The sequence below is a fragment of the Nicotiana tomentosiformis genome, chromosome 1, assembly GCF_000390325.3.
Source record: "Nicotiana tomentosiformis chromosome 1, ASM39032v3, whole genome shotgun sequence".
NCBI lineage: Eukaryota > Viridiplantae > Streptophyta > Magnoliopsida > Solanales > Solanaceae > Nicotiana > Nicotiana tomentosiformis.
Genome location: NC_090812.1, coordinates 106,891,431 through 106,903,491, shown reverse-complemented (window position 1 = coordinate 106,903,491; position 12,061 = coordinate 106,891,431). Strand labels below are relative to the sequence as shown.

Here is a 12,061-nt window from a genome sequence, read left to right as displayed (position 1 = left end):
TCAAAATAGATTTCGACCTTCCTACGTTCGATCGAGTTCGAGTGGCAAGAAACCGGAGTAGGATTTTGGGAGTGAGCTCCGAAGACAGTACAAACGAGCCTCCAGTTCGAAGGCTGCTCGAGGAGTCGGCTCGATAATCTTATCGAGCCCGTGACCAAATCGATTCACAAGGCATTGCTTCGAGGTCGGAAATGCGCTACGCCAATACCGAAGGTCGAACTCAAGCCAAGACCGAAGGGCCGACCCAGTAACGAGTTCGAGCCAGTATCGAGCTCACAGACAAGAGCCGTTACAATCGCACCAAGAGAGAGAATCTTGGCGGGAATCGAGGAAGAGACAAATCATCATGGGTCCTCCACTATATGCTTTATTTTATTATTTTATTATAAATAAAGTAATGACTCTCTATTATAAAAGAGGGGATCCTTGTAAGCTATGCACACACTGAATAGAGTGGAAAAAAAGATCTTTTCTCATATACAAAGATATCTCCTTGTGCTTGTTTTACTTGATCTTACTCATTCTTTCTGTTCATCATTCCCATTCTCATAGTCAAGAATACTCGTATTGCTATCTTTGTATCAAAGGGTATCACGTATCCTTAGAACCATACATAAATTTAACGTTATCCAATTTTTCGGGTAAACAGGTTTGAAGTGTAACCAATAGTTTCATGCACTTAAAGCCAATAAGTCTGAAGTGAAAAATTACACTTCAGATGCACTTAAGGCCAAAAGGTTTGAAGTGCAACAAACATTTTCCTACACTTAAGGCCAATAAGTTTGAAGTAAGAAATTACACTTCAGATACACTAAAGGCCAAAAGGGTCTGAAGTGTAACAGACATTTTCCTACACTTAAGGCCAATAAGTCTGAAGTGAAAAATTGCACTACAAATGTACTTAAGGCCAAAAGGTCTGAAGTGCTACCAACGTTTTCATGCACTTAAGGCCAAATAGGCCAAAGTGCAAATTACCTAGAAACAGGAATTTGTTCTTCAAAGTATAACAATCCAATATACGATTTAGTGCCTAAATCTACTCCAAATGAGCTCAAATTTGAAACATAACCTCCAAATATCATCAAGAACAAACCCCGATCATCAATTTGTCAAAACAACAATAAATCTAACGAACTCATTTTGCAATTAAGAAAAAAAAAAGAAGCTCTAAGCAATAGTAAACAATAAAGCGTCATAACAGCTCACCATTGTAAAACATCATAAACTACCCTAAAATATGTTCACAAACACCACATAAAATCACTGCCACCCGAAGAAGAAGGAGAAAAAGGCCTGAAATTGTTTAAAAATTAGGTACAAGTTAAATAGGGACGACCAAATAGTACGCCAGTGAAATTTTTACCTGCAAACGGATGCCTTTGGGCTATAATCTGATTTGGAAGAATGGGGTCAATTTGAACTAAAGAAATTAATACAAATCTAATTGCTAAATTTCAGGTGGAGTAATTTTTAAACATGATAAATGCTCTTTGCTGCCAGTTGTCATATATTTAATAACTTATACTATCTTCCTTAAGTGTAGTCCGTACCATTACTTGAGCCTGTGACAGCTGATTAAGATGAAAGGTATTCAAATTAAAAATCAGATTGCACTGTTAAAGACAAGGCGACAGAAGATTCGCTGTGGAAATAGTTTTCTTTATTTATTATTCTGAAATCTGAATGGAGAACCACTGCACGAATTTAACAACCAATAGTACAGGGAATAGGACAAAATGCGATGCATATTATGCAAAAGAAGACGGCTTCTTCAGGGCATTAAATTCAGTAAATATATGCTGATCAACAAACCAGTAGGCCTTATTAGAGCTGCTTTCCCCTCCATTTATGGCATTTCGTGGCTACAGCAGTATTAAGACAGTTGTACAAGAGTATAGATGAGCCACCAAGTTTGCAATGAAAACATTACATTATCAATAGTACAAGATTCTACCTAGGCAAAAATTTAAAATGGCAATGCCTTCTAAACCACTTGATAACGTGGTGTCTTCACCTTTGTTTCTCCTGTATTCTGTAGGTTGTAAGACAGCAACAACCTTGCTGCAAAATTTGCCTGCTCTAAGAGATCCCTATTATAGAAGAGATAGTTTAGCTAATCGAAAGAAGCCCCATCTACCTGGTCAGCAGCTTCTTCCCGGGCTTACACCAGTCGAAAATTGCAGTAAAGGCTTGTCATACCCAGAGGAGAAGGCGCAATAATTCTTATCAGATGTACCCTTCTAGGAGTTGACAGTACTTTTGCAGGCTTCTAACAGCATCTGATAGAGGAGGGAATTGAACACCAATGAATTGAAAGCAATGCTGCAAACAGAATAAAGAAATTCAAATCAAAATCTTTAGTGCATATACTTTGTAAGAAAATTCAATACCTGAAGTTTAGTAATAGGTAGGCTACAAACAGGATATGTTATCTGTTTTTTTTTTTCCAACTGTGTGTCCCAGCCAGCTCGTGCGACCTCCACAATTCCACGGGGTACCTGCTACCTCCCACAAGCACAGGTATGTAACTCGGCCCCCAAGGCTTAAGCAGATGGAAGAGATCACTTAGTGTTTTGTCTCTTTTTGGTTGGGATTTGAACCTGATCTCCAAGGTTTGCACCCCACAGGAAATGTTATCTTTTATTATGTACATAAGTTCTGGAAAAAATTATTTTCAAAGCGTACAAAGAAGAATGAACAACAAATTATCGACTCCAAAGTGACGTCCATTCTACTTTACTATGCTCTAGGTTGTGCACATACTTGTACTGATAGGGATACGCTATGTAGACATGGAACAAGAAGATAGCGAACCAGGATTAAAGTAAGAACAAACACAAGCATCAAAATAGAGCGCACACTTAGAAGTTGTAATATGCATCAACTATGATGAGGAAGGAGATATTGGGAAATCAAATACAGGAAAAAAATCAAACTTGATGGTTCTTGTTGAGTGTTTGATCTAATTTGAAACAAATGGTTTTCGCCACCTACTTAATAACCGCCCTCTCTGTAACTTCAAATATATTATTCATAAAATACTAATAAAAATAAACAAACAAAAAGGAGTTAATAATTCCTTGAACTTAATTAGTGCTCTTAATATAAGATAAAATGTTTTCAACAAAATAAATTATGACAAAATATATATATATATATATATATATATATATACACACACACGCCCACAACAAAAATAAAACAAAAAGATAAATGATTTCTTCCGATATGTTCTTAAAACTTTAATGGACAAAGTCATCTGGTACCTGTGGTGATGGGAGAATTCAGAGATCTAGCTTTCACCTCAAATTTGAGTCATATCATTTTCGATATAACAACCGAGTGGAATCCCACAAGTGGGAAATATCATTTTCGATATATTAACTAAATTTGCTACTTCACGGACAATTACCAATTGGCAAAAAAATGTTACTTCACAAGTTTTACCGCGACCCAGCATCGAGCCATGATGTTTACTAAACTAGGAATCTCAACAACTAGTTTCTAAATAGCAGAATGTTCGTGGACAACCAAGCTTCTTAAATCCATGATTTTCCTCCTTTGGAGGGGGTGTGTGTGTGGGGGGGGGGGGGGGGTTGGGAGTTTACAAAGTTTAACTTTAAACTGATTCTTACTCCTAGTTCCTGCCTCTCTAGACCAACACAAATCACTATCATATAGTGAGGGAAATGAACTCAATCAAGGTAATCCTATATGCGAGAAAAAACAAAGACTCTTGCAATTGTTATCTAATTAAAAAAAATTGTGTCATGTAAATATTTATAGAAAACATAAAAATAGCGTGAAATTCGTATTGCTTCCTTTAATTCTGATAATGACATCCATGTCTTCATTTTTTGGAAAACAAAATTTAAAAAAAGAACACCAAGGATATAAGCTATATACGTCAGGTAGCCTAAGACCTACGTTCTACTATAGACCCTCGTTGTTCACCAAGTCAGCCTCACATCAAGCACAACCCAATTTCTCTTTGTTGAAGAAAGTGTCGGAATTCTGTCTCTCATCTAAGAGTCCCAACATTGGTTGAGGAAATACACTATTGTCTCTTTAGATTTGAGTAAGGACTAAGATGTTTTCTTTACATGGTATCAAAACCAAACCTATTCAGAATCTTGGTTTACTCGGTGTTGGCTCCCCCTGTTATGTTGTCTAGGTGTCAAAATGTCCAGCTTTGAGTGTACGGCGCAATGTTATTAAACCACCTCTTCGGTGCTAAAAGCGATGAAAATTATGTGAACCAAGGGGTCATTGGTTCATGAGCAAAGCCATGCGCTTCAGATAAGTGTGTAATTCAATCAATGACGCGCAAAGTAAGTCCAACTAGAAACGGTCTATTCTTTGAATCTCAAATTTGAAGGGATTAACATCAACATTGTTGTATATCGGATGTTAAAGTTAGGTATTTTGATTGAAATTTGATTATCATAGTACTAAATTCATATATTTAGGGTATTTTTTAATTTTTCATAAATTTTGTGATTCGCGTTAAAGAAGCATGCTCTTCACTTCTCGTTTATCGCTTCAAGTCCCGTGGACCTTGTTACCTTTTGCGCTTATCGCTTTTAAAAATAATGGACTGTGTGGGAGGGGTGTTAAGTGTCTATATTGGATTGTAGTCTCTTTGTTTGGTCTTGGACAATCCTCGAGTTAGTTTTTGGGTTGAGTTAGGCACAAGGTCCATTTTCTTTACATCATCTATCTAGGAAAATGACTCTTAGACCTTCGTGGATGTATAAGGAAAAGGCTCACAAGATGTGCTATGGATATGCTATTCACATTTGGGGTGGGTAATTTATACTCCCTCCGTTACAATTTATCTGAACTTATTTCATTTTTAATCCGTGCCAAAAAGAATGACCCATTTCCATATTTGGAAACAATATACCTTTATGCAATGATTTATAGCCACACAAAATATATGTGCCTCATTTTACACCACAAGTTCAAAAGTCTTCTCTTTTTTCTTAACCCCCGTGCGCAGTCAAATAGATTCCCATAAATTGAAACTGGGGGAGTAGTATTTATTATATATTGCGTGTGTATCTTGAATGTATATGTTATTTTGATAACGGTGGTGTCCGAGTCAACTATGTTTCACCTTGACTATTCCATATAAAGACAACTAATGATTGCCCAAAACAATTAACGAGTTATTTGAAACAATTCACAAGAAGAAAACATGAAACAAGACCATCACTCTTGAAAATGAAGCAGATCTCCCATAGCCATAGGATACTTCTTCCATAGGATTGGGCATGTAGGACCGGTAGGAGTAGTCGCAACTCGCATGATTATGGGATTCCTAAGTAGTTTTGGCTGAATCCTTAATTTAACATTATTCTTTTGATAAACATTGGTTCCAAAGATGTAAAATTCTCCCTAAGTACATTTTTTACTTGAGAAGGTATTAGTTAAAACGGTGTAAATATCCAAAAATGTGTTTATGGAAGGAAGACAAATCTTCGATGCAGCCTTGATTGCAAATAAATCTAGTTGACTTCAGGTTAAATATTGAGAACCGGGCCTATATGTAAATTGGACTTGGAAAAGGCACATGACCATGTTAACTGGGGCTTCTTGGACTTCATGATGAAGAGGATGGAGGTAAATGAAAGCATTGGATCCACTTATGCATATCTACTGTAAAATTCTCAATCATGGTTAACTGGAAATCCTACAACAAAAAAAAAATTAAGGGAGGGGCCTGAAATAAGGAGATCCTCTACCACCATGCTATTCGTACTAGGAATAGCATTCAGTAAGATAATAGACAGAGCACTGTCAGAAGGTTCTTAAATGGATCCACAACCAGGAGGAAGATCCAAGATAGTTTACATGTGCCTCCACTGTTATTTCCAGATGGTACATTTGTGATGTCCGATGCCAAAATGAACCAGCTTACCAATTTAAAGGAACATATTATTATGGTTTTAAGCAGTTCCAGTACAGAGAATAAATACCAGTCAGAGAGGTGAACAGTGTGGACAATTGGAGAGGTTCTCAACTATGATGTTGGCTCTCTCCTGGTGAGTTATTTAGGATTACAGTTGGATGCGACAAATAAGGATATTGCAGTAAGGGATCCAGTGATTTTAAGAACCGAACAAATGCTCAAAAATATGCGTCAGATATATTTAGCAAAGGGGCTTGGAGATAAGGATAGAAGAGTATATTTTCCAGTATACCGATGTCATAAATGACCCTACTATATACACCAACAGCACTAGCACAAAGATCGGAAATATAACGGCAAAATTTTCTGTAGGGCACCGAGGGAATTTAAAAAATTATTATCTTGTTAGATTAGAAACAGTCACATTCTGTATGAAGTTGGGAGCGTTAGAATAAGGGATTTTGAGAGTGTTCAGTAGACACTATCAGGAAACCCATATGAAGGTTTGAAGTAGAGGAGAAAGCATTGTGGAGGAGCGTTGTTGCCTATAAATACAGAGTCCAGAAGGGGGTACATGATTACTGTAACAGATGTGCTATGTTTGAAGACCAATACGAAGACACCGACCACCTATTGTTACATGGTAAAGTTGCCTACCAACTTGGAACATGATATTAAGTCTGTCGGAACTTAAATGGTCCATGCCAAGGACAGCTTTGCAATTTCTGCAATGCTGGTGTAGAGCTGGTCTAAACAAAGCTTCTTTCAAAATATGGAACTCCACTCAGGTAATAGTATGGTGGACCATCTGGAGAGAGAGAAACTCCAGTATTTCTTAAGGCAACAGAGAAACTTCTCTTAGTCTTAACTCTTAAGCTTAAACGTATTCTGGCTTAATTTTGGAACATCGATGTTCTAAGTGAGTCTGATGCCATATTTGACTTTATCAACTCAAGACACAACCTGTGAAGGCTTACTGATAGGTAGCTACTTTTGCGATGTAACTACCAGACGCCAGCACTTTCTTGTTGCTGTTCTCAATCAATAAAATTTTACCTTAACAAAAAGATGGGGAATGGAAACAAGTTAGACCAACCTTACGCAGCAGTAGTCTGGAGGAGCATAAAAAAGGATGATAAGAAGTTTACAGAAATGTAAAATATGAAACCAGAATCAATGTCTGAAAATAAGACATCGATTCGTGAAACCACTCTCGGGCAGAGATAGCAGAAATGGAAAGGCAACAAAGGCCACGAGTTCACAATTAAGTCCTATAATATATTGCTTGTGAAGGGGAAGGAATTCCTCACACTTCAATTTGGGTTCCAGAATAGTGCTAGAAAGGTGTCATTCTTTGTCTAGATAGCAACACAAGGATCCATTGTAATAGCAGAAATCTAACGAAACAGTTTATGCTAGTTGGCGTACTGTGCACGTGAAGGCAGAGCAAGATGTAACATTAATCATTTGATGCTATAATGTCCACCCACAGAAAAGTCATGGAGTACAGTGTGAAACATGTTTGGAATTAGATGGTGACACAAAGTAGAGAGCTATCAGTCTATCACTTTGAGTGGAAGTGTAGAAGCAGAAAATAGAAAAGATGAGCATTTTGGACCTGATTTGGACCACATGGAAAGAAACAAATGTGATGTTAATAGAATATTTTTAATTTCTCTACAGTTTTGGTACAAATTTGGTAAGCGGACTCGTAGAGGATTGGATGTTATAGAGAATCATGTTCCTGTGCAGGATTTTATTTAATGTTTACATTTTCTTTTTTTTTGGTAATAAGGAAAATTTTATTACCAGGAAAAAAATACTTACAGACAATGAAAACCCCCTAAAACTGGACGCAGTCCCCAGTTTTAGAAACACCGGCCTCAGAGTCTCCAACTAGCTACAAACACCATGAAACTACAACTGATATTGGCTAATCTATTTAATGTTTACATTACAATTTACATAACCTTTTATCTTTACACAAAATTAAAAAAAATGGCAATCCAAATAAAAAATTAAGCCACAAAAAAAGATCAGATTTATTTTACAGATAGCTAAGAGCTTGACTTTCAAAAAACAATTTTGATCACTTTCTCTCAATTACTCTACTATTCCTATTTTTCAGCGATTTGGCTTCTTAGACAATTGAAGAGAACTGAACTAGATCTCTTTCACTGTTTGTGCTCATGCTAGTTGTTAACTAGTCTTTTTCTTCTTTTGTTTCTCGATCTTCTACTTTGCTTCACCACTCTTCCTTTTTTCTTGGTGCTTTTGCCAGTTCTTCCATCTTTTTATTGATCGGAAATAAGATAGTTATGTGAATTAGCATATTTCTGCGGACTAAAAGGTCAAAATTTCTTAAAAGGATATGTTATTTATAGTTTTCATGTTCAGTTTGAAATAGAGACGCTACAAATGATTAATAAACATCAATTCCCAAATAAATTACTTAGGTAAGGCAAGAAGTTGGAACATTTTATATCATCATCTCTACGATAGAATTGATTATTTTGTAAATTATGAGTCACAATCCTGAGTGAATAATCCAAACTAATGCCAGTTGATTATTTGGTTGAAGAACCTCAAGCTTTTCATTTCCAGTAACAAATTTAAAGCATACCCATAAGTCAGTTTATGCAACTTGGAAAACTGCAAGTTGATGCCTTCTGTGATAAAGGAGAGCACGTGTGAACTTTAGCTAAAGGATTGTAATGTAGATATATGTATTCACTACATCAGTATTCAATTTACAAGCTTGTGCATGGACCATATTTGTAGCATCATTTTTATATTTCAGCTTTATTTTCAAACAAAATAATGTAATATTAGTTGTTTATATTACTTAGGAGCTTGTTCTTTATGCACAGAAAACTGAGCAAATACGTGGATCATCCTCCTATGTTGTCAGGTGGCGATTCGCTTATGGTGGGAGAATTTGAGATGGTTAGGGCTACAAAGGATGATGCCGAGCACAGTGAATGAGGCACTATTCAGTTGGGGCTGAGTAAGACAAGGCGAAGGGTGCGGGATGTTGCCACAGTAGTACTCATGTGGGTCTTATGGAAGGACAAAATTAGGAGAGCTTTTGAAGGAATATAGAACGACTATATACATTTGAGGAATAGCCTCTCATTTTCTAGTTTCTTTTTGGTACACCCATTGAGATTCCAATTTGTAAAGAAGATTAGTGAGTTTTGTAGAGAATCATATTCTTTTGTAGGTTCTCTACCTTTTGTTATGCTATTTGTAAGGGAAATTTTCCCATCGTTAATAAGATTAATTACCTTATTAAAATAATTAGTTGCTTATAACTTTTTCCAGTAAGAACAAAAGTTTAACAAGCACCACTTTACTCTTTCCTGGGATCCTGATTCTGAAGACCTTTATTGAATGAAAAAGTCATGCAACTCCATTGTAAGTAACATAAGCAACAGGATAAGGATTCACCAAATAAGTAAGAAAAACTCACAAAAATTGTCACAAGCAATAGAAAAGTTTTCATACCTGATTGATGACTAGCAGTCAATTAACCCCACAGATTAATCTAACAACACCAGCCAGCAACGGTCCATGCTTATCCAACAAATTTGCTTCTGACCAGATCTGCTACTTGGGAGCAGCACCAATTGATTATGAGAACTTGGTTATAACAATAATGGCTGAGCTCAGCAATCTGGCTTCTAATCCAAGTGGGGCCATCAAGAGAGTGAAAATGTAATAAAAATGAATGCTAGCGCACCTATGTTGCTCGGACTCTCCGAAAATGTCGGTGGGTGCGTATCGGATCCTCCAAAATTCCCTTGAGACCAGGTATACTGCTTCTCAAGCACACATTTCAAATAGAATTCTAATAAAAGGAAATTTTCCCACATCACAATCCAGCCAAAATTCATCGCATAGATGAACCCCATTCAAAAACTCAATTTTCACCAGACCGTGTTGGAAATGTCGGAATCAAGTTCAGATATTCATGGTATTTGTCATCCTTCGACAGTAATTCAACAACAAGAGATATTGTTGATAGATCTGGTGAAAGATGTTTCTCTGCCATTTTCTGAAGAAGGTTTACTACCTGTGGCGCATCATTGTTATCACAGAAACCTCGCATAAGTGTATTAAATGTTACAACATTAGGAAAACATCCCTTCTTTTCCATCTCCAAGAACAGATTATTTGCTTTTTCTAATTGACCAATTTTACAGAACCCATGAATCATGATAGAATATGTAACAACAGTTGGGACCAAGCCTTTCTGGGATAAACTCTCAAACAATTTGGTAGCGTCTTCAAGCTTTCCTCCTTTACACAACCCGTCAATCACACAATTAAAGGCATCAATAGTGAGTTCATGTCTTGTCCTTTCTAGAAGTTGGAACAACTCCATTGCCTCCGTGAGGCAATTATTCTTGCAAAATCCATCCAATAATATAGTGAAAGTTGAAGAATCTGGTGTCACACCACACCTTTGCATCTCGTCAAATAGTTCTCGGCCATCCCCAACTTTTCCTCCGTGAAAAAGAGCAGTTAACAAAGTGTTGAATGTAACTACCGTTGGCTTATAATCCTTCTGAAGCATCTCTTTATAAAGCCTCCAACCATCGTCTATTCTTCCGCACTTGCAATAGCCATTGATTAAGATATTGTAACTTATTACGTTGCGTTCCTCGCCCTTAGCAGCCATTGAAACAAACAACTGCCTTGCATTATCAACCTTTCCCTCTAAGCAAAATCCATCCATCAACGTGTTATACGTAAAAGAATCAGGTTTTTCACCCCTTTGTATCATTAAGTCTAACAACGCACTTGCTTCTTCGGTTCTCCCTTCCTTACAAAGGACATTCATCAAGACGTTGAACGTTACAACATTCGGACGGATACCTTGATCCACCATTTCATTAAAGAAAGCCTTCGCTTCCTCCCACTTACGAGCATCCGACAGACCATGAACCAACGAGCCATATACTACCACATCCGGGGAGATTCTTTTCTCCTTCATCTCCAAAAATACCTTAACCGCCTTATCTACCAAACCTTCCTTGCAAAGTCCATCAATTATCATGCTATATGTTACAACATTCGGCCTAAACGGAACACCAAAAAGAACATTCCCCTTGGACATTTCTTGATGCAAAACGAGCGCCCTCTCAGCATTACCACTCCTACACAACCCATTAATCAAAGTTCCCCATGTTTTAACATGAGGCTTATATCCCAATTCAACTATTTTCTTGAAAAGCCCCACCGCCTCGTTAATCTTATTTTCCACAAAAAGCCCTTTAATTAATGATGTGAAAGTTACAACATTTGGACTATAACCCCTCTTAAAAATCCCACCTAAAACAGAAAACCCTAAACCCACTTGTTTCATACTACAAAAACTGTTAATCAAAATGTTAAGGGTGATAAAATCAGTTGAATAATTTACAGCAACCATCTTATTATACAGTGAGATGACATCATTGTAGTGCTTGGTTTTCGCAACTGCACCTAGCAAGATGTTGAACGATGAAATGGGTGGTGGGGATTGCATATGAAGCATGTTATCAAAGTAATTAAGTGCATCTTTAATATGGATTTTTCCTGATTTGCAGTCATTTTTTAGGAACTTCTCAAGGGAAATCTTGTTTTGCGTTGGCTCAATGAATAAAGAGAAAAACTTACTACTTTTAGCAGCAGCTGAGTAACCAGACAGACGAGCTGAAGTTCTTGGAACTATCATCTTCCTCGCCGAAAAACAGAGGGCAAGTGTCGAAGAAGAAGACGAGGTGGAAGTTGCGGTTGAATTATTTTTATAAAAAATAGAGTATTTATTTGATATATTAAAAATTAGTACCATAGTGTGATATTTTAAATTTATACTTGAACAAAAAGGGTGTCTCCTATTTTACCGATGAGTTTTGTCATTTTAGTTATTTTGATCAATATACTATTATTCATATTCATATTCATATTTTACATTTTATCTTATAAGAAAAGAAAATTAACAATCAAATTGTTTTAGCAATGCTGAATTTTATGTCAACATTAAATCTTCTTATTCACCCAACCAAATAACATACCCATTTCAACATCAAATTTGCCGGTTTGAAATTTTGGCAAAAAAAGAAGAAGAACAGATATTAGAAATCAAATTAAGTCATTTCC

General features: G+C 36.6%; 1 protein-coding gene across 8 annotated transcripts; it reads right to left on the bottom strand.

The window, feature by feature from the left end:
- Nucleotides 1-1,638: 1,638 nt before the first annotated feature.
- Nucleotides 1,639-11,713, bottom strand: LOC104105727 (putative pentatricopeptide repeat-containing protein At1g12700, mitochondrial). 8 transcript variants are annotated; one of them, XM_070189156.1, is made up of 4 exons: nt 9,657-11,713; nt 9,422-9,520; nt 2,391-8,204; nt 1,639-2,322 (listed from the first exon to the last, which is right to left on the bottom strand). In XM_070189156.1, the coding sequence occupies exon 1, from the start codon at nt 11,634-11,636 to the stop codon at nt 9,837-9,839; it is 1,800 nt and encodes a 599-aa protein (XP_070045257.1). In that variant the 5' UTR covers nt 11,637-11,713; the 3' UTR covers nt 1,639-2,322; nt 2,391-8,204; nt 9,422-9,520; nt 9,657-9,836. The 8 variants fall into 8 exon arrangements, with proteins under 8 accessions (XP_070045257.1, XP_033514448.1, XP_070045235.1 ...); XM_033658557.2 differs by having other exon boundaries at nt 2,391-2,600; XM_070189134.1 differs by having other exon boundaries at nt 9,422-11,713.
- Between the last annotated feature and the right edge of the window lie 348 nt (nt 11,714-12,061).

What these genes read in the sequence shown, in the direction of transcription:
- LOC104105727 (XM_070189134.1), bottom strand. Translation starts at nt 11,636, where the DNA reads ATGATAGTTCCAAGAACTTCAGCTCGTCTGTCTGGTTACTCAGCTGCT.